Below are 21,950 nucleotides of genomic sequence, written 5' to 3' on the forward strand. Positions count from 1 at the left end.
TGATAGAATTGCTGTTGTGTCACTATAACCTGGACAATTCACCCCAAGGCGATCGCAATTGTGACATGTCGGCGATTTGCGGTCGCAGCGAACCTATTGGGATGTAAGCACTCATGCTGCTAGACGGGAATTGGCATGAAAGGGGTGATTGGGTTGGTCAGCTTCCCTTTCGTGAGCGGCAAACGACACATCCGGTTGACATTGTATTTTCCCACGGGGAGTAATTGTGCATATGACGGTGGGTGAGTTAGGGGTTTGAGAACAAAATAAATGGAGATCTGGGGTAGCGGAGAAGTGGAGATGGGCATGACACGCTGGATTACAGAATGTATAATAGAAATGGCGTAATGGAATGCCCAGACTGGATTGCAGCTCGTAAGCACTGAGCTCTAATAGGCGGCAACTGTATAAAGCTATGCGGACTGTATTTGCAGTCAGAAGGACTATCTGGACACCGTTATCAAAAAACAAGCTGATGCTATATTCGCGAGATGCTGTAAGAAGTGCCAGTCACACCCTACCCATCCAACGGCGGCGGTTTTGGGCTGTACTGACTGTCTGTGCCGTTTATTGGCAGCAGAGCCGGAGCTGGTGCTGGATTCAGACCTCCACAATATCTCTAGCCCAATAGTGCTCTGCGCTAATGTTGTCTAGGGTGCAAACTATCTCATATCTGGCTAAGAGAATTCATCTGCTAGTGGCCCGAACTCCGTAGTGTGCTCGTGATTTACTACATGTACGGCAAATTCTTTGCAGCGTACAATGCGAGTTGCGCTGAAGCAGCCTCGGCTCCCTCTACACGGTATTTATTTACACCGGTGATTATCATGCAGCTGTTAGAAGAAAATGTAAACTACCCCATAGTACATCCATCAACGTATATGTATTGGAATATTTAATACTCTGTGCATCATGGGTATATCCTCGCCTTTGCTCTATTGTAACCTGTACGCCGTGTACTCCATCCTGCGAATAACTCATTGCCGCGAAACGTCCCACGCTTGTCGCTTTCATATATGTACCTCTACTTGTGTATATAGAAACAGCCGTCTCTCCTTCGCCTGCGAAACAAAGGCTGCAACTCGCTCCCAATCCGACATTAGACAAAACATTATGACCATCGCCGTTTTAGACTAACTGTTCTGGACTTTGTTCTTGGTTTTCCGGATTGGGCTTTCTGCGGATACGTTCCATGCGGCTAATAGCGGCTGATCGAATTGCCAACCACATATCGTGGAATAAATTCTTGCAGGCCGTCCAGGATATTGTGATATAAACGAGACAATTCCAAAATCCCTGCAAAGGAAGCACCAAAACGCTCATAAATTCTAGCACTGTAGAAGTAGTTCTGTCGTGCGTGAGAGAATATAGGCGATTGGCGCTGGACGGTATCCATGTGATAAGCATGGCAGTAAAGAATAAGAGAGCACACTTGGTATACGACCAAGCGGCATTGTCTCGCTCGTGATTTCGCCGGCGGATTGAGCGGAAGGCTCGTGATGCCACATTGCCATGGTTACCGCTTGGTCGCGGTGGATTTGAGCCACTTTGAGGTGAAGCGTAGTAGTAGGTTGATTGCGATCCATAAGATTGGTTCGACAGATTGGATAGGTTGGTGCCAATATGGACTGATTGAGGCCTCGTTGCTGTTTCCGAGCTTGAGCCGCCTCCATAGCTAGGTTGGCTACTATTCTGGCCAAGTTTTGCCGGCTCAATTCCCGACATGGACTCCATTGTTAGAGTCGCTGCATCGGTTGAAGGGTTGGACGTCATAACCTCGTCGATTGAAATAGGGTCGAGGTCAGACGATTGAAAGACGTAAACTTGCTTTCGTACTTTGTATATAGTACGACCAGCTCCAATATAGATAGAAAATGTGAGTATAACACAAATCCTTCGGCGTAATTAGCAACTCTCATCTCCGTTTCCACTTGCCGTAATGTAATTCACGAGCTACTTACCATATAGGAGCATAAAGGGCCGCGACGCGAAGAGCATCCCATTCGCTCGATATCCAGCACCACGAAACTGCAGGCCCATAAATTCGATCTCCACTGCTATTTTTTACCCAAATAAAAGTGAATGCTGGGACAAATGGAAGGCCGTAGCAGCATATCAAATAGATTGGTTCTATCTTTCGCAAAGCTCTAGCGTCATACTTGTGGTAAAAGGTAAGATAAACGTTGACGGCCATGGCCAACGTCCAAAATACATCGGCCGGCATGAAGCTGTGCATGATCGCTCTATGTTAGCTTGAGCTGTACTTGCGTCCCGCGACATCGGTTCAAGAGGACATACCACTGAATTATGAACGCCTGCACTTGGCAACCAGCTGAATTCGGTGAGTCGATATAAGCGCGAGACATCATGGTAGCAATATTCGTTATTAAGTTGCCAAAGGAAGCATAAAAGACTAGCCGATTGATAGATTTGCTGAAATACTTTGAGAAACAAAACGTGAATATCGTAAAAAAGCATCCTAGCATCGATAATGTTGAACCTGTGCGCTCAATAATGGAGATGGCACGATATTGCGCCTCCGAAAGGTCGGCCATGACTTGTTTAGGTCGATTACTGGATACATCTGTAGGTGAATAGTGATCGAGACGCTTGCTGACGCGAAGTTGATGTTGATTATCGCCACACAGGTTTGAGAGAGAGAGAGAGCGAGAGAGAGAGCGAGAGAGAAAAGATAGGTTGGCGCACGTAACGATGGTTACGATAGCAGGGAGTAATAAAAATATCGCCAAGATTGCGAAATGTCTCGGCAGATAATCGCAGATATTGTTGCTGTTCGGCTATGAACTAATTCCCTCCTATTGTCGATTTTCTTAATTGAGCTAAATACGAGTTCAGCGAAGCTGTGTCGCGGTCTTGGAGGAGAGCCTTCAGCATCCATGCTCGATCATTATGCTGTTGGTTAAGATGAAGGCAGCAGAAGTTGAGGTTCCAGAGGATCATACAGACAACAGGGAATCATTGCGCCGATGGCTGTCGGTTTCGAAATTAACTTGATGTGTCGGTCAAATTCAAGCGACGCGCAACCTCTGAGGCCAGCTCGCTTTATTACCGCTCGCACAATCTTGCCTAAGCTTCTTCAATCTCAATTCACCGACAGGCTGTGGCGCCAAACTATCATTTACTCTGCCCTGCAGGACCTGATCCTTCCGACTACGCTGCATGGAGAAGCACTGCCGGGAGTTTCAAACCCCGACAAGCTATTCGGTAGCTGAAGCGGTGAAAATAGCAACTCAGCCCAACTGGCGGAGGAACTTTCAGCCCTTTGAAAAAAAAAAAAATTGCCGAAGATCTGGCCGTCCATGAATCCCTCCATTGGCTGCTGCCGAGACACCCGCCAATCATTGGCTGCTGTGTGCATCGTTGTCTTGTTGGGGGTGGCTGGCCTGGCGGTCTTCAGCGATCTCGCCAAACTCATTTTGGGTGAGACAAGCTTGTTTCTCATGAAAGTACAGCATACAAAGGCTAACTGCCGGCTCAAGCATAACCCTGGTGCCTATATACGAAGTACTTCATACTAACTTATAAGAGTCTCGAGAGCTCTCACGTGGTTGTGATCCTGCATGCGGGTAACGATGATGCTTCTTATCCGGTAACTTAGCATGACGCCAAATACGCTGGAATGCCAATCGGATACGCATACGAAGTACATTCGGCGCTTGATGGCCGATCCTGTCTCATCAACTGCAGTAGTGCTCTATAGCAGGCCATTCAGTTCTCGGCGTTGCCGTACAAGCAACACGCTGGCAGGCAACGAGATACTACCCTGGCTGGGCGTATGGCGGTCCTTGCATTTCCTCAGGTGACTGGGCTACCAGTACCATTTATGGAGTACGTCAGCAAATCATCACTTGGTTGGTCCAACAGACTTTGGAGCTGAAAGTAATTGGTGCCCGCTCCATGTCTTTAATGCCATTTCTGCGTAGCTAGCGCCACAGAGGCTGCCCTTTTTTCTCAGATTTATCCTTTTTGGAGCCATTGGGCTTGCTGTGAAGACGCGGGGCTGAGTCTACCCCATCCGTTTCTTCCGCGAAGGGAATAAGTTCAATGTTGTAATAAGCTTCACTTCACCAAAGCGGGCTTACTAACTCACAACGTAGCATTACTGCTATAGCACGGTAATTCAACACTTAATCAAAGTTAACCTCATTACATAGCTGCCATATCGATAAGAATCTTATTATTAGCAGTCTTTTTTTAAGTAGAGATGACTAAGTCGACTAAGCCATCAAACAGCCTAACATACGAATCACCTAATAAGGCTTATGAGAAGAAATGTCCACGCCAGGATGCCTAGTAATATCTAAGGGTCGGTCTGCTTACATGCACATGCTATTTCAGAATATCCCAGGCCTACCTTCTATTACTAGTATAACTATTTGATCAATTGACCAGCATCACATGTTACCTTTAACGGCAAAAGAACCGTACTAGAGCTGGACCATCAACCATGCTAGTCTGGCTCCTTCAGTAATAGTTGAATGCTGCACCGGCGCGGGCTTTCACTAGGTTCCACAAGCTGCTTCTCAAGTCGATACTAATTTTCTCTTGGGGTTTGCGACTCAACTAACTGAGGCGATTCTTGGAAGTAATATGAATAGCGAAGTGATGGGAGATATCCGCTTACGATGCAATGACACATCTCACGCATCTTGTTAATTTTAAAATTCTCTTATCAATTGACAGGCTTCATCTTACCGACATCTAACAGTGCTCGTGGGAACCATTCAGACGATTGCCAACTTCAATAGCCCGAATTGTGGCTTGGCTGGCCAGCTCCATTGCATTAAATGGCCGACTTAGTGGCTCAGAAGAGTCGAGACCACCGCTTGGAAAACGTGCCCGCCCGTACGGACAGTCTCGAGACTTTGACGTATCGATGATGCTCCTCCGACCTAGATCAGTCTCAAGTGCATGAGAAGCTGGTGTCGTGATCAGTTAAGAGGACAGGCTAGCTGACATAGCTTTCCTTTAATACTGCAATCGACACTGCCATCTTCAGTTAGACTCTTCGCCGTCTCGCCCCAATTCTGGTGTTCTTTGTATTAGCAGTCGTCTTACTGTTTGACATGTTTAGGCAAGGCGTTTAGTACCATTGAGAGAGGTAAGAGGCGAACCCTGTTATATGTGTTCATAGATCTTAGAAAACCGCCTGTCCGGTACGCCATAGCATCGGAATGGACAAGATGGATGATAGAGATCCAAGCTATCTCAGTAGCACATTTTATCATGCCCTGTATTAAATTATGGAGAACTCAATGAAAGCTGCGTAGTGCCGGGCAAGTGCTAGTTGTTACTCTTCGAAACTCCGCGCCATGCCCGCGCCGTTACCCTAGACGCATTTTGCGCAACACCAAATTACAGGATCGCCGCAGTAGTCATAGTCTTTCTCTTGGGATATATAATTTAATAAAAGATATCGTAAAAAACCTGAGAGCTATTATCCTAGGTGCGTGTTGTTAAGACCCTGTTAGTACTATATTGGCCTCTTCGTCTTACACAAATCCAATTACAGCCTTTACCTTCTCTTTCCGCGATTCTCGAGTATAGAGGGGGATGCTGTTGACAATCGTCATAAAGAGCGACTTATACACGTCCTCTTCTATAATAAACCATTTAATTTATTATCGTCGACCACGACGTTTAGAAACTCGGAGCCGCCACCTGGGGTAACAGCGCTACTGTTCTCAATTACAATCAAAATCTTTATTCTTTGGGCTTCACGCAACGGTTGTTAAATGAACATATCCGAAATCGCCATCCATAAATGCGACAAATAAGGATCTACACCCTCGTGGGATACAAAAAAAAAAAAAAAAAAACTCATGCCATGGGGCTTCTCTTTGTTGTGGCAGCCATATGAGAATCTCTGATGTAGGGAAACGGTGGCTTATGATGAACCAGGTAGTATGCACATCGTTGGTGCTTTCAACTGATCTATAATAGATAGCGAGTATGGACGCTATGAGGATATCGATCTCTGCCGAATGAGAGAGAAACGATGTAGCGTGGTTGTCTAGGTTGCTGAAGCGATACCATAGGGCAGCCATATGAAGCCTCAGTTCATATGCTACAGCATTCGCTGAATCTTACTCAATTCAATTTGGCGAAGGATTATCCTTCTCCGTGCTAGATTCTCGATATCTTTGTCCAAAGGAGATTTGGAGAAACATGCATCACCTCGCATCTTTTTTAAGTCATCGGCAGGGACAGAAGGCGAAGAGCGGTGATACGTAGGTCGGCTTGGTATCCGCTTTGAGCATCCCGCCGCTATCGCATGGTCACTCAATATAGAAGGTAACAATATCATGAGAGTTTATAATGATATATACGGGTCATAGAGAATTTCCGTCCACCTCTACATACATACATCTACCGTATACATTTGCAGCCGAGAATGGCGTCGCATCTGAGACTGAGTGCACATACTATTCTCAAGGTTAGAAGTATTGGGATCGACGTAGGCCCAAGCAAAAGGTTTAGAGACATATAATTGGCATGGTGAGCGGTGCTCTTGAAATTTATATACCTATGTGAACACTGAGAAGCCACGCTTTGGGCAGTATCCTGTTATCCACTTCTTACCCTCAACGTTAATTTTCCGAGAGCCTCTAATCTCCGGCCTGACAGGAAATGGAATACGGACGGGTTGTCTGGGGTTTTTTTTGCCTCCTAGTATGATTCATGGATCCTTGATAATGGAAATGATAATACCAAGTCATAGCCTGCGGGCTGACCGCGTAACTTCAACATCCTGTGTTCTATTACTAAATCGAGCTAAAGGTTTAACATCTGGGTTTCGCGTCAAAGCTGACTGAAATATAAGGCGACTCAAGCCTCAATAAGATGATAACATGTCTTACGGTGGTAAACAAGTGGAATATATAACGTTACTGTAATGAAGTTATAGCGTTATAAAAGGCACAGATAACTACACTGCTTGCTTTTGGCCCTGACGTTCCCCTTTGTTTACTTGCCATTCTAGCTCACGAACTGGTTCTAAACTATACAGGATTGCATATAATCTATGCTTTTTGCACTCTAATATGCGCTGTTATACTCCTTGAATTATATATGAAAAGTTCTATAGCTGATTGTGTGAGAGATGGGTGAATAGGTAGACAGGCTTTTCCTCCCCAGCTGCCAACAGCGGTTGATACTGTGATAGGGTATTGGTACTCTTATATAGAGAAGATATGTTTGTAAGCTCGTTTGTAGGCTGTTATAAAAGGAGTGCTGGTACAAGGCACTGATATTTGCAAATTATATTCATTATTTGATCAGCTAGCGATTTAAATAAAATATCCATTAGTCTCCCCCCCTTTTTCAATGTCTGTATACAGAGTAATCGAAAATAGTGAGATTAGGTTACCGTGCCAGCGTGGTGCTACAAGGTAATAACAGGGCTCCCAGGTTCCAGGGCGCCGGAAAATGCCAAGTAGGCGCCAATGAAGTACCCTGGTGTTAAGCGAAGCCGCGCCGAGTTAACAAGAATGCAGCTGCCACTGTCAAACTCCTTAGATGCCACAGCAGTCGAGATAGAAAGACGGATAATGTCCTTTGATCTTGGCTTCCTTCTCGGGCCCTGTAACTATACAAAAACCGACATTCTTGGTGAGAAATGCAAAGAAATCCGAATATGACAAGTACCCCGTTAAAAAAAAAAGCGGGATTTCCGATTGGCCGTTTCCAGATGTGCGAATCATTTGCCACCTTGCTGCATTTTGAAATCTTGCTGGCAGATACTCTAGAATCCTACACGATACCAAGTGTTCACCGATTTTTCCTACAAGTGACGGAGTAGCAGACCGTTACGTGAATACTATCGCGAGCAGCTAGTGGGCTAGGGGCTTACATCCGGTTGGTCCAAAGTCCGGTTGCGAGCCAGGATGATCTCCGTCGGCGCTAAAAAGACCTAGCCTTGTTAGACTACATTGGGCATCTTACAACTACGTGCTTCGTATGAGAGCCAGGGCTTCGGGACCGGCCCTTGAGAGAGAAAAGAATTGTAACCTGGTTCCTTGTAACATGTTGATCCCTTACTGTATGTGTCCATGCCAAACTGGTACATAGTCCAAGCTTTTGCCTATTTGGCCTAACTGTATGGCATGCTGTTATGGGCTACCCTCAACTCCACCCTCTAATATAGTTTACCGGCACTGACAGCCAGGAATGAATTTATAGAGTCAGAGATGGTACCATGAGCCTGTAATTGTATGTGTCTCCTCTACGCGTGTCCAGAACAGGGATCGGAAAATTTGATGAGCGAACGCAGATCACTTCCAGATAGGAAGCTTCCTGCTTCGCGGTACTATAGCGGGTAATATTCCCATATCATGGTACTATGGTGGGCAACTGTATGTACCATTGGCCCGGCCGTTGATAATCAAGGATGTTTTTTTTCGGGGGGTTTGTTATAAGTAATACTTAGGAGCCTCTTACTGTGAACAGTCGGCTGTCGTTCTTTGTTGTTTCCCCACCTGTCTAAAAGGAAATCGCCGTTTCGAGCTTCAAGCCACCATGGCGGCGTACTTTCCGTATACTCCGGAATTCAACGGACTCACGGGAGAGCAGATTCAAGAGATTGCCAACTCTCAGCCGCCAATAAAGCCCGCAGGCGCTGGCATCGCCATCCAGGGAGTCGTCTACACGACGGCAATTTTGTGCACCGCAATCTTCAGTCTTCGCGTATGGGTACGATTTATTCGGCGGGAACAAGGAAGGCCAATAGGCATCGATGACTATCTGGCCGTGGGGGGTTTTGTATGGCTATTCAAAGATCCCGTATGCGGCGGGCGCTCGCTGACGAGATATTCTTCCATTATAGGGCCCATATCTTCCTGCCTGTGCTCTCGCCATCGCAGGCACGTATTACGGCGTTGGTGCTCCAGATAGTGCCGTCAATCCGTTTATGAAGGTCAGAGCCAAGGAGCTGCAACTGTTGTACGAGCTGATTTACTTCGGATCCTCAACACTCACCAAGTTTTCTATTGCCTTTACCATCTTAAGGATATGTACACAGAACCGCTACAGATATGCTCTCTTTGGCTCAAGTAAGTATCTCTCGACAATGTGGCAGATCAGGTCTGCCTATGCAAGTCAATTATGCTGACAAGTCTCGACAGTGGGCATCATGGCCCTCACTGCATTTGGTGCTCTCATCTTTCTCTTCTCCGACTGCAAGCCATTTGCAACAAGATGGAACCCGAAACTGTTCGTACAGCCTTCTCACTCAATGCTTCGAAAGACTTCATACATACTTAACTCGACCACTTAGAGGAAAATGCTGGGCTCCGGCGCCAGACGGCTGGTTCATCATGAGCTACATCGGAACATCTATCCAGGTCGCCACAGACTGGGTTGTCGCCATCACGCCCTTTTTTATCGTACGTAATTTGCAAATGAACAAAAGAAAGAAGATATCAGTCTGTGCAATTCTCGGCCTCGGTGTGCTCGCCAGCTTTGCAGCTATCATGCGTATTGCCATGTATCCCCAGACAGACGAGAGATACCATCCGAAGGATAATCTGGGTGAGTACACTTCTTCTTTCTCCAATCACCATGCTACTACCCAAGTGCTAAACGATGTCTACAGTCAAGGAAGCTCAGCTCGTCATATGGTCGCATCTAGAGGGCAGCTTTGGGATTATTGCCTGCAACCTGCCGCCTCTGAAACAGCTCTTCAAGGCTTACTACCGGGGTTCTTCTGGAAGGTCAGGTAACCAGTCTGCGCCCCTGTCTAATGGAGGACGCGGCACTCAGCTCGGCGATCTAAACTCTCAAGGAAAGTCGCACATGAAGGCCGGATCTCGCAACACGTGGAATAGAATCTCCGAGGATGATGATACCTCCAGCAAGCATCATATCATTCGAGAAACCGAAGTCAGGGTTGAGACTAGCAGTTTCGACCCCAGAGATGATCGGCATGACAACTGGGAGACAAATGTGAAAGTCATAGTCTGACCAGCACTCATGATATATTATATGTTTACCACTTTTAATTATTTATTCTAAAAGCTATTAGATTTATTGCCCGGTGCTATATAGAAGCCGGCATTCGATATAGAAAAAGGAGGCACCTGCGGGTTTTTACCTGTTTAGAATGTACGGCAGACACCTGCCTGCACTTTTGCAATTATAATCACTAATATAAAATCTCACGCAATTCTCCCCATCTGTACACTACTTGAAAGCTCCACCCCCCCTTGCCACGAGAGAGCCAACAAAACCGACAGTTCACACAGAACTCGCATTGTCCTGCGAGATACCCTGCTCTACTCGTATTCAGGAGAGAGATTTGTCGCAAATTCACCATTGGCTCCTCGCTCTGCATCCAACAGCACGTTGTATCTAACGGGCCTTGTGGAGCCCCACTTTAAACAGAATCAGAAGAAGGCGGCCTCGAGTACCTGGGAAGACGCAGGCTTGCAAGGAATTAGACCCCCTTTTCTGCTACGCCAAGTTTTGGAGCAAGTCCACCTCTCTACATATATAGTTCTTGTCTAGTTGAACGGATCGACATCAGGTCTCCAATTTTACCTCCGAAGCAGCTCCAATGAGAATTTTCTCTCTCTCTCTTCTACTTCTACCAAGATTCGAGCTGTAAAGATTCGAGAAAGCAATTGTGACGCGTAGAATCGAACTAGAAGATGGACTAATTCCCAAGCAAGGAAGCTGAAGAATCTGTCATATAACGGCTGCAGGGGCTGTCAATGGGAGGGGCGATCTAACCCACAGCTAGTAGTACCACCAAGTTCAAAAAGAGCACAAGTCCCACCAATCAGATTCAACTGACCCCTGATCCGGGTACAATGCCGTACAGGGATCCGAATGGGGTATTACAGCAGTTGCATGTATGAAGTACTACTGTACCACTACAGAGCCCAGGTGGATGGATTGTCACTGCACTCTTGTCTCGCAGTTTATTGCTATTGCAGTGCCTTGTGGAGTACATATTCCGTATCGAGGCCCTGTATGTACAAGTCACAACCTTGTTTTTACATATTAGCCTCACGGCTGTGGCAAAGGTAAGACCAATCCTTAGGTACCAGGATGCTAGCTATCAGGTTTAGAAATGCCAGCAGCGGCGTTGCCGACCAAATGCTATCGACCAACAGCAAAATATATTGGCCCCAATATCTCGTGCCAATGGGACTTGAACCAGAAGTTTAGAAGCATCTGAAAGCCACTCCCTACTGGCATTACTTAAACGCACGTCTCGTCTTGAGAGATCTGCACGAGGCGCAGCTGATTAGCTATTCCTGTGGGAATCAAACACTTACTCCAGCTTCTGCAATTGTTGCCAGTTAACACACAACACTAGCCCAGGGCCTGGCCAATGTAGGAAAAGTAGGACCAGGTTCTGATTATCAAGGTGCTGGGGCATGTAGGGGCCGGCAGCGGCGTTTCCAACTAGTATCGCCGACATAAATATCGCCTGGCAAGTTAGTGCGGTATTAGACCACATGCCATTTCATCAGACAGGTTAGTTGGCACTTCGCTCGATTTACGATCAGGAAGTCTCTCATATCAACCTCTACTGCACACTACAGCAAGCCGCTATGGGTTTCTTTGGACGGGCTGCGCCCGCTCGCGTGGAGACCGATAAGGTTATCCCTTTGGGCTTCTTGGACAATAGCCCAGTGATGACGAGAATTGTCTTGTACAACTTGATGGTTTACGATGACGTCCTTGATCCCGAGAAGCTTCGCGATGCACTTAGCCGGCTGGTACAAAGACCGGGCTGGGGGAAAATGGGAGCTCGGCTCCGAAGCAATGTATGTTTTCTCTTTATCTTGCCGTATAGCTCGCATCGAACTGTTTGCAACGACAGAAAACAGTATCTGACCATGACTAGGCCAAAGGAGGACTCGACTATCACGTCCCAGCCGTCTTCTCTAACGAGCGCCCAGCCATTGGCTATACCCGCATTGTACATGACATGAAGAGAGAAGACCACCCGTTAGCAAGCAAGCTCCCAAAACCAACGACAAACGCTGGTGCAACAATCGTTGCAGACCCTGATGAGTTTTTGCTCTTGGCTAAAGGTCCCGACTGTCCTGGCGTCGTCGATGACTATCTATACTCAGACCGGCCTATGTTCGGCCTCCACATCGTCTCTTTCACAGACTCGACGCTCGTGACACTACACTGGCTGCATATCGCTTGCGACACGTTGGGCAACAAAGTCGTCATGCAGAACTGGATCTTGATGCTTGAAAGACGAGATGACGAGGTCCTTCCGCAGGCCGGATTCGACAGCGATCCCTGCGCTGAACTCGGCAAATATCCGATTGAGAAACATGTACTCGAGAAAGAGCGTATGTCTAATGGCGCAATGGCAGGCTGGGTCTTCAACAACTTGGGCGATTTGGCATTCCGCGCCAAAGAAAACCGCATGGTCTGTCTGCCCGGCGCGTATGTAGACAAGATGTTCGACGACGCCATGGAAGAGCTCACAGCCCAAGCCGAGGCGGGAAAGAAACCATTCTTGACCGAAAACGACATCCTCACTGCCTGGTGCTCCCGAATGGCCTTGAGCCACCTCCCACCAAACTCAGATACGCCTGTTACGATTCAGCTGGCAGGATCTATGAGAAGAACACTCATGGTCGATCTATTACCCACCGATCAGCCGTACGTGGCAAACTGCTTCGGCTTCATGAATGTGCTGCTACCAGCCAGTGACATCCTTAGCAAGCCGCTCAGCTATACTGCGGCAAAGATTCGAGAGGCTGTCAACGTCCAGAGATCTCGTGGGCAGATCGAGGCCTACTGGGCCATGTTCCGAGAGCAGACCGTCGCATTGCCGATATTCTTTGGCTCAAGCCGGACTCACCAGCTTAGCTACTCCAACTGGACCCAATCTGACCTCTTCAACATGGACTTTTCTGCCGCGGCTGTCAATCCACGCAGCGAGGCATGTCTTCCGTCGTACATCAACCACAGTCAGATGCCCTTTCAGTTCGGAGAGGGCTTCCTGTTCATGGGTAAAGACTCGAAGGGTAACTACTGGATGTGTGGATACCGTGCTAAAGGGAAGTGGGCGGAAATACAGAGGACTCTGGAGGCTGAGGCTAGGGCCATGGCTTAATAACTTTTGTCTTCACTTTGTCTTCATCTATCATGAGTAAATGCGCTGGGGGTTTTCTCGAGGTTCATACATATATCTCCATCTAATAATTTTTGCTCCGGGCAAATTACCTTCAGGATAGGCTGCAGAGCGCGGCCACCACTTTAGGGTACTAGCACATAATAATTGGCAAATTCGCGAATGCGGCACTGTTCCACTCTGTACATTGTCTTCACGCCTCGTTGGCCCTGATTCTTCAGACTGAGGTGGATTGGGGACATTTAGGTAAGCATAACTTGACTTGTGTGAGCTATTAGAAGCTTACATGATAGAGTGTCGGGTCCAAGGATTGGAATTTGTCGTGGAGTGAAGTTCATGCTGAGACGCTCAGAAAAAGAAATGAGCTAACCCCAGGGAAAGTCAATTGATGGGAGATATGAATAAGGCTCTACTCGGGATATTCGTCATGCTCTCTTATAGTTTGTTGAATAATAGGCATTCTAGGTTTTTGTTATCTGACGTGTATTTACAAATCTCACTCTGAGTGGCGCTGTTTCTGAAACGGCAGATCGACTCTTGAAATAAAACTGAGGAGAAAAAATAATATAAATCACAGGATTTCTCTTGCAAGGTGTTGATAAAATATTCGGAGACGCATAGAGTTGTGCGTGACAATTCAAATATTGAGACTTCTTCACTTCTTCACAAACCTTCAAAATCCAATCGCAAAAAATGGGCGACAATGACAACACTGCCGTCCCCCCTCTTGGTAACCTATGGCGAGTAACCATTACAGGCAAGAGGAAGGGAGGTTGGACAAGGGAAGAGTTTTCTCGCCGATATTCACTTCATGGAAAATTGGCTGGGCCGTTTGTGGAGAAGTACAATGGCATCTCTTACCGCCTGGTATGATCATCCACGATACGCAGCCAAGCGGCTATACTTGAACTTGAACAGTTTGTCTGACTTTGTTAAACAATGTAGCATCACATTCTGGATTCTCATGCAGAGAAGCTCAAAGAGGAACTCAGTCCACAGCTTTCGTCGCAATTCTCTATTGCTGATATAGATGGATTTAGCACTATCGTCTTTCCGACGGCTAAAGACTTGGCTGGATTCTTCAGTGATCCTGCCTATGCAAAGTTGGCTGCGGACGCATCTGAGTTCGGAGATGTGACTTCAATTCAATTTTCCGTTGGTGATGAGCAAGTTGTCGTACAGGATGGCAAATGCATAGTATAATCTGTCGGTACTTTGAACGAAATCGAAATGGTTTCTTTTAGCTAGCTGAATTTTTCTCTTGCTTATATAACATTAAACTCAATAGATACTACAACGTGGCTTTAACGTTGAAGTATATTCCATAATACACTGGATATGCTGAATAAATCGACTCTGCCATTTCATTGGCGTGCTATTCCTAAAGTTACTGCGTATTAATCAGCCTCCACCAACGAATTGCGATCAAACAGAAAACCGCGAAATTGCTGTACGTAAGCAATATTGAAACTCGACAACTGGTTCCAAAACCGGTTACTACTGTGACTTTGAGGCTGAGCCGGAACTCCCGGTGCGCTCAGCTTTGCTACGGTTACGGACAAGGAACGTTTCACCGACAGCGGACTTGCTCTCCGCATCCCATCTGCCGACCGGTATTCATAATTTATGTATACTGATTAGTCACCGCATTGCTACTACCAGTGTTCCCATAATTCTTTTCTATGAGAGCAGAATGTTGGTGTGTGTCAAAAAGTCCTCCAGGAGTGACGTAGCGAAAAAGAGCCTATTATTGGTAATGAACTCTTTAGTACCCCAAAATCAGACAATCCATGTATCGTATTCCATTTCCAGTTCATACTGCCAATTTAAGGCATTGGTGGAGAAACGAGAGTCTAGGCAACTTCCCTAAATTGCCAGAATTATAGACCCCTTTTTTTGATGGGGCCGGAAGATGAATGGCCCAAAAGTGGCCAATGGAGATGGCCAAAAGAAATCTGAAGGAAGGTTAGAATTGTGTCTATGTGAACAGGGAGAATTCTCCATATTCATTCTTATAGGGAACCCATCTGAAAGTCGAGTGATGGGATCAACACCAAAGACTAAATCTATACTATCTGCGGATGATACTGATCGAAAGAAATTTCTTTCTGACGCGCTATGGCTTCGTCCAACAATAAATCGTCGTCTGTAATGAATCATCGTTCGTAGATAACGTTACTGCTAGATCGCTACTTGCTTCAAGGTAAATAGATAATATGATGTATCCTCTACTAACAATAGCAGAGTGATGCCAGGGAAGGCCGCTGCTGGATGTTCACCAAGATAGGTCTTGACTATAGCATCGCGCTAGCCAGAGCCTCACTTTTCCACTCTACTGCTTCACCTTGATTCGAGTCGTATTCTCTCAGCATCCAGTGCCACTATTACGGCTTGTCCATCTATAGCGTGGTTCTGTTTCATATCTCCTGCACAACTCCTGACTATTGCACATTTGACATAACCGACTCCACTGCGCCCACATCACTGGAGCCTACGCTGCTGCAGAAGAGATACCCTATACATCAATAGTGGACATAGTAACACTATCGGGAGTTAGTAACCGACTTATTCATCTCGTCAATGCCATTAACTTGGCAAAGTTATCGTAGGATTTGATGGAAAATACTTTTCGAGTTGAGAGTCGTGGGGTGGTTCAGGGTGGGAAGTATCTAAGGCATTCGCGAGGAAGTGGAGGTTTCTTATGGCTGAGCAAGTGATTGTTGTGACGAACTTCTGGAGAAAGCAAAGAATTGAAGGTGCTTTACTCATGGGTAGCGGTGAGGTGTCTGTCGAGTTATGAAGTAGTGCCAGTCAGTTCTAGACCTTTGATAGCCGTACACCTCTGCGCTTGTTACGATCGTTTCTGAAACAAGGTAGGATCTTTTCTAAAATTGAGCGCATTGTGGATAATGTATTAGTGCAACTAATGTTCATAGATCGTGGTAACTAGTATCCATAGATTGAACAATGGACCGCTATTTTTGGCTGGATCCGTTGTCAATTCGCTCCCTTGATGACTTCGGTGCTTAATTCTCTTCACGTTTGATTTGTACCACTGTGTGCATGTTTCGTGGTAAGATACTAGAGAATTATGTAGAGACATGTACAAAGTTCCGAGCAAATCCTTCACGCAAATGAAAATGCCTGTCAGTTCTGGCTCCTTATTAAAAATGCCTCTACGATCAGGACACAGCACTAGCTTTGGACATTGTTTGAGGAGCACTAGGCAATGAGATCCATATGGTGTTTTCTGGGGTAGATGAGTCTAGTTGTAGAAGCATGGACCTCCCTGTCTTTTCGTTGAGTCGGATACGAGATCTAAGATCAGATTCCAGATCTGGCACCAATTTAGACCAAAGCAGGGTATCCTGGGGATGGAGACCAATCTCTCGGACGGGCCGGGGTTAGCGACCTCTCAGTATGGATCAACTCGATAATCTTTCGATATTCGCAATTTTAAAAACTATTAACACTCTGCTATCTTCAAGAATTGCTGTAATAACCCACTTGTGTCTATATACTAAGGAGCGGGAAGATGGATCGTCAAGATTTCGCAACTCCAGAAGAAATTTCATCTGTCGATGACTAAGGAAGCAACCCCGTAATTGCCTGACTGCGAGTTGGCCCCTTTCTTTAGTGACTATAGCTTTTATCGCTCACTTCGGCCCTTTCTCTCCATACCCGGGCTCCACGATCGTGATCCAAGAGCCAACTACCCCAGTTTTACATCTGGTATTTCTTCCATCGGGTATTGTTCTAGACACTCCACAGCACAGTGCAGTCCACTTGGGCAACTACGGAATCATTCAGTTCAGCTGTGATTAGCCACACTCTCGGCTGAATAAATCTCTCAGTGAAAAATCCTTTTAGAAAAAAAATCCTTTAAAAAAAGGCACCAGAGTTATGACAAAGCTGATGGTACATATCCATTTAACTGACTAGGCCCACTTATCTATTCATGAGCAGGGGGCTTGTAAGGAATTGTTCGAGAAGAATTCTTTAGAACCAGGGGCAATTTTGCATATAATTTAATGTTATTACTGGGACCCATAGTAGCCATTGTTTCAAACATAGTTTGAAGGCAAGAAAAGGCGGTAGAATTTTTCTAGGCTTCGAAAAGATCTTTGCCTCTTGGGAGGCAAGAAGAGGCTTTGTTCAACAATGACTTTGGTTCTCCGAAGCCTCAAACCGGATTACCCACCTTTTCTCGAATTTCCTAAAGAAGGTGACGCGGCGTTATGCGTATGCCCTGGCAGTTAAACGTTCCCCTTCAGAGGCCTTTATTTCTGAGTGTTGGCTGAAGAATAGTGGTGCTGACTCAGGATTGGTGGCGTCTAACTCACCCACCTTGCCCGATCAAACGGCGAGAGACCGGTCGCAGTTCAGATTTTTCACCGGCCGACACACTCTGGAAAAATCTGAAATTTTCCGTATTTGTATAGTTCTCCGAATGAATGATTTGTGTGATCCAGAGTTTTCTGTGCTAGTCATGATGGTGAGATAGGGCGACTCAGATGGCCTGCGTAACAATTCATCATTGAGCGTTTAAAATATAGTCTGAGCGTTTCCCCCCCCTTACATTTTATAATAATAGCTGTTCCAAGAACAATGCGTCATATAGAATACTATGTATTAATTTGACATTTTACAAATAGTATACCTGCATGTGTGATTGCTCTTGGTGTCGACCGTTGTTCCGGCAGTTATTCGGGCAGCAAAGAAAAAGCCATTTCCTATTGAGGGCTGTATCCCCGAATGGACTCAGTTACCGACTTCGGAAGCCATCAATAGCAGGCGTTTGAGTTTGTAAAAGATCCATCAAGAGCCACAATTCGCACGCGACCAACTATTGATACCGACTGACCGATGAAACCGCGGTGGAACCACGTGGAAGCCTTAGGTTCTGGGGCGCCGCGTACCTGCTTTTTCCCCTGGCCATGCCGCTGTCACAATGCAACACACAACGTGTACTGGCGGGCTCGGTTCCTGGAGCCAAGCTCTGTTTAGTTTAGGTGAGCCATTTAAAATATGGACCAGCTTTTCCTACAATGGAAGTCAGTTGCCAAAAGATACTAGCTCTAGGTTGCCACACCGAGTCACCGGGAATGTCCCGACAGAATGGATTAACAACTTGGACACTGTGATGAAGGTGAACAAACAACGTCGACCCGCAACCCGTGCGGCGCTTCCAGCGTACCGTCGGACCGTAAGGGAATCGGAGTCGATGGGTTTGAAATCTCTTCAACTTGCGGGGGAAATGGGTCGGCATCCCCCGATTCCATACATCCAAGATGTGTATAAATAAGGGCGTTGATCCCTCCCTCGAAAAGAAAAAATCATCAACCCATTCTACAAGACAAACAGTCACTTCTACATACCCTCTTTGCTTCGATTCATTCCTTCATATTGAAGCTTTTGTGTGTTCATTCTTTTGCACACATATCCACTTATAAACTACACTCTGGTTAGACAACCACTTATCATACATACTCCCTCTTTACAAGACATTTTAACTTGTCAACAACATTCAAAATGTTTGCTACCATCACTGCCCTCCTTGCTGCCTCCGCCGCCTCCGTCTCGGCCGTTGCCATCCGTGGTAACAGCGGAAGTGCCAGCGTCACTCCCCACGAGCAATACTCCTCATCCATTGGTGTTTTGGGCTGCAAGGTCAACACCAACCGCATTGCCTACTGGCCCATGGGCGTCGACTGCAACAACATCTGCGTCAAGGTCACCAACGGCGACCGCAGCCTCCACCTCCTCAAGATCGACCAGTCTGGCGGCGCCCACGACATCTCCTACGATGCCTGGAACTACCTTGGTTTCGGCGAGAGCGCTTCTGCCAGCCCCCACACCGGTGGCGGTATCAACATGGACTATGAGTTTGTCGATGCCAGCGAGTGCAAGAGCCTCCTCCACGACGGAAAGCTTCCTCTCTCTGCTTCCAACAGCATGGACTACGTCGCTAGCTGCATCAGCGAGCCCAGCAGCTGGGTCGCTAAGAACTACGAGCTGATCAACATCGCTGATCCCCTCTGCAAGTACGGATACAATGAGGTCTGCTCTCTCAACCTTGCTACCAGCAACCAGCCCACCTGCCCTCACACTCTTGGCTCTCAGCACACTCCCACTGGCGAGTCTGTCACCAACATTGTTTACGGCACTGGCAAGGCTCAGTCTGCTTAAATTGAGTCTTTTTTTCGGTTGATTTGTTTTTTGGGTATAGATCTAGACATGAACATTAGACTATAAAAATACTGGTTAGGATGATAGAACACAATATAAGTCCATTATGAATCTAACAATTATGGCTACGTCTTACATGAACTCGATGTGACTAATGTGGTGATCCGAAAGCAGCTTAGCTTTTTTGGGTCTTCCGCTTATGTAAAAAAAGGCAAAAAAAAAAACCTCCGGATATCTGGTGAATAGTAAATCCGGGCTCCGATAATGACGTGAGTGTCATGCAAGCGCAAGACGAAGTCGGAGGCTCGGCTTGGTCGGATTGAATCGGTCACGCACTTGATGCTTGATGCTTATTTGCATCTGAGAGCATCTGCATGGAGGAGCATTGATGACGGCATAGAAAAAGGGTCCAACCCGCCCAGCGGCTAGACTCAGACATTCTGGGGCACGGCGCTATTGTGTGCATGTACTGTCTCACGCAGATATTTGACAGCAACTCTTCACAGACTGGATATTTCACATGAAGCCCGGACTTGAGCGCGATATTATCCCCGCCGAAGAAGCAAATCAAATTCTACAGCAACGCACTCGCTGGGGCCAAACTCCGCAGCTATTGCTCCTCCGTTACTGCTGCCCGCGCATTATTGGTTTGGCTGTGCGAGACGCCGCCAGGACCCACCGCTCGGGATTCCATCCCCATGTCGCGCCTCGGGCCAGTCCTTCGGTCGGCTTCTACGCGGGTTCTGCTGCCAGGCCCTGTCTCCGAGGTTGCAGCGGCATAGGCGATAGGCTGATACGCCCAGCTAATAAAGACTGGCAGCAGGAATTGCATGGCATGATCTGTATCTGTTCTCTGCACGGAAGGATTCAATTCGGACCCAGACACACGACGTAATCGCATCTGCACAGAATTACCAAGGCTTGTGCCAGTGCATCGTAGCATTAAGCGAAGCACCGAAGCTGCGCTCTCCGGGCCGCCGACCCCACCGTGCAGCGCTCTAGCTGGCCGTTAGTAATTTTGCGAAAGCATCGCAGCGCAAATTGATAATCACCATCAAACCTTCGCGCGCGCTTGTTTGCGAATAGAGGCATCACCGCTGCAGGCTCAGATAAGACGGTACGTGGCTGCACCCAGCAATCCTCTCTCGCCACTCCTCTCCATTCTCCTCTTCTTCTATCCTTTTCTTCTGTTGTGCAGCGCACTCAATTCCCCGCGCTCCCACTTGGCTTGTCCACTAATCATGCCCTCAGCTCTCCCGACTCAGCTTGTGCGACCCACGCAATCCAACTTCCCCAAAATGCCGTCGAATGCGAGATCAGGCGCTGGCGACAGCGCTCAGCTGCCCTCGTTCTACTCCCCTCGAACCGCTGCCGCCGACCACCCCCAGAGCCGTGATGGCCAGCCCATCGACGAGCTGTCGCTGTCACCCAGCCATGCCAGTGCCTCATCGGCAACGCTGCCGCCCCCGCCATCGCTGCTATCGCCAGCCTTCACCCCTCCGGCCACCCCGGGAAACCAAACACCGACAACTGCTGGGCTGCGAGGAATACCAGTCGACAGCTCTATCCCGTCTGGCGGATGCGGCAGCAAGAAGCCCAGATTACTAGAGACGCTTCCCGAGGTCAATTGCGCTGTCCGGGCCCGCATCCCCACCGTCAACGGAACCGAGATGTTCCTCCACCTCTACACCAACAATGTCGATAACAAGGAGCATCTAGCCATTGTTTTTGGCAATGATATTCGGAGCAAGTCTCTGGATGAAGTCCGCGAGGGAGAGACTGAAATGGACCGCATGATTCGAGGTGCCTACACAGGTCGGCTATTCCCGGGCCGGACAACGAGTGGCATGGGCGGTCCTTCATCAGAGTCTCAGCAGGAACAAAGCCATCGCCAGGACCCGCCATTGGTGCGGATACACTCAGAATGTTATACGGGAGAGACTGCATGGTCGGCGCGATGCGACTGCGGCGAACAGCTTGACGAGGCCGCACGACTCATGGCTTTACCGGGCAACAAGGCTGGTGGCATCATCATATATCTGCGGCAGGAGGGCCGTGGTATTGGACTTGGTGAAAAACTAAAGGCTTATAATTTGCAAGATCTTGGGTCCGATACAGTTGAAGCGAATCTGCTGCTGCGACATCCGGCCGATGCTCGAAGCTACGGATTAGCCACTGCCATGCTCATGGACCTTGGACAGACGGATGTGCGCTTGCTGACCAACAACCCCGACAAGGTTCGTGCCATTGAGGGACCGAATCGAGAGATTGTCGTCAAAGAGCGGGTTGCCATGGTTCCATTGTCATGGAAAGGCAAGGGTGGTTTCAGAAGCCAAGAAGTAGAAGGCTACTTGAAGACAAAGGTAAGAATATTTGCCCTCTCTCGTGATTAAAAATGGATGAGACATATGTGCTAACAAGATATCTAGATCGAAAAGATGGGCCATATGCTGGACATGGGATCATTCCCCCAGTAACCGAGATTTGGAACGAAGTAGAGGAGGCAAAGGCAACGAGAACGACGACGATGAATACTTGTTTGAATATTGGGCAATGGGCATACTTGGAGTTTTTTTTTCCTGGCTGCAGAATGGAAATCGTGATTGTTATCTGTCAGCCGACGTTATTTGGC

The 21,950-nt window shown here is 47.3% G+C and overlaps 6 protein-coding genes across 6 annotated transcripts; 5 read left to right on the plus strand and 1 right to left on the minus strand.

Moving 5' to 3' along the window:
* Positions 1 to 1,128: 1,128 nt before the first annotated feature.
* GGI43DRAFT_431741 (putative G-protein coupled receptor protein) lies at positions 1,129 to 3,019 on the minus strand (the record flags this gene model as incomplete). Its single annotated transcript, XM_083209448.1, has 3 exons — positions 2,299 to 3,019; positions 1,962 to 2,228; positions 1,129 to 1,894 (listed from the first exon to the last, which is right to left on the minus strand). The coding sequence occupies exons 1-3, from the start codon at positions 2,553 to 2,555 to the stop codon at positions 1,129 to 1,131; spliced, it is 1,290 nt and encodes a 429-aa protein (XP_083055534.1). The 5' UTR covers positions 2,556 to 3,019.
* Positions 3,020 to 8,538: 5,519 nt separating this feature from the next.
* Positions 8,539 to 10,078, plus strand: GGI43DRAFT_431745 (uncharacterized protein; the record flags this gene model as incomplete). Its single annotated transcript, XM_083209449.1, has 5 exons — positions 8,539 to 8,781; positions 8,846 to 9,071; positions 9,144 to 9,231; positions 9,296 to 9,549; positions 9,614 to 10,078. The coding sequence occupies 5 exons, from the start codon at positions 8,539 to 8,541 to the stop codon at positions 9,979 to 9,981; spliced, it is 1,179 nt and encodes a 392-aa protein (XP_083055535.1). The 3' UTR covers positions 9,982 to 10,078.
* Positions 10,079 to 11,579: 1,501 nt separating this feature from the next.
* On the plus strand, positions 11,580 to 13,324 carry GGI43DRAFT_431748 (uncharacterized protein; the record flags this gene model as incomplete). The annotated part of the gene is made up of 2 exons (XM_083209450.1): positions 11,580 to 11,795; positions 11,876 to 13,324. 2 exons carry the CDS (start codon positions 11,580 to 11,582, stop codon positions 13,109 to 13,111), a joined length of 1,452 nt encoding a protein of 483 aa, XP_083055536.1. The 3' UTR covers positions 13,112 to 13,324.
* A 498-nt stretch (positions 13,325 to 13,822) lies between these two features.
* On the plus strand, positions 13,823 to 14,332 carry GGI43DRAFT_431750 (EthD domain-containing protein; the record flags this gene model as incomplete). Its single annotated transcript, XM_083209451.1, has 2 exons — positions 13,823 to 13,996; positions 14,075 to 14,332. 2 exons carry the CDS (start codon positions 13,823 to 13,825, stop codon positions 14,330 to 14,332), a joined length of 432 nt encoding a protein of 143 aa, XP_083055537.1.
* A 4,216-nt stretch (positions 14,333 to 18,548) lies between these two features.
* GGI43DRAFT_275143 (uncharacterized protein) lies at positions 18,549 to 19,578 on the plus strand. The gene has a single exon (XM_083201140.1). It carries the CDS (start codon positions 18,662 to 18,664, stop codon positions 19,316 to 19,318), a length of 657 nt encoding a protein of 218 aa, XP_083055538.1. The 5' UTR covers positions 18,549 to 18,661; the 3' UTR covers positions 19,319 to 19,578.
* Positions 19,579 to 20,348: 770 nt separating this feature from the next.
* On the plus strand, positions 20,349 to 21,868 carry GGI43DRAFT_275157 (GTP cyclohydrolase II). The gene is made up of 3 exons (XM_083201141.1): positions 20,349 to 20,435; positions 20,570 to 21,681; positions 21,748 to 21,868. Exons 2-3 carry the CDS (start codon positions 20,617 to 20,619, stop codon positions 21,793 to 21,795), a joined length of 1,113 nt encoding a protein of 370 aa, XP_083055539.1. The 5' UTR covers positions 20,349 to 20,435; positions 20,570 to 20,616; the 3' UTR covers positions 21,796 to 21,868.
* Positions 21,869 to 21,950: the final 82 nt, after the last annotated feature.

Source organism: Trichoderma evansii, assembly GCF_050947405.1.
Source record: "Trichoderma evansii strain SZMC 28006 chromosome Unknown GGI43scaffold_34, whole genome shotgun sequence".
NCBI classification, from domain to species: domain Eukaryota; kingdom Fungi; phylum Ascomycota; class Sordariomycetes; order Hypocreales; family Hypocreaceae; genus Trichoderma; species Trichoderma evansii.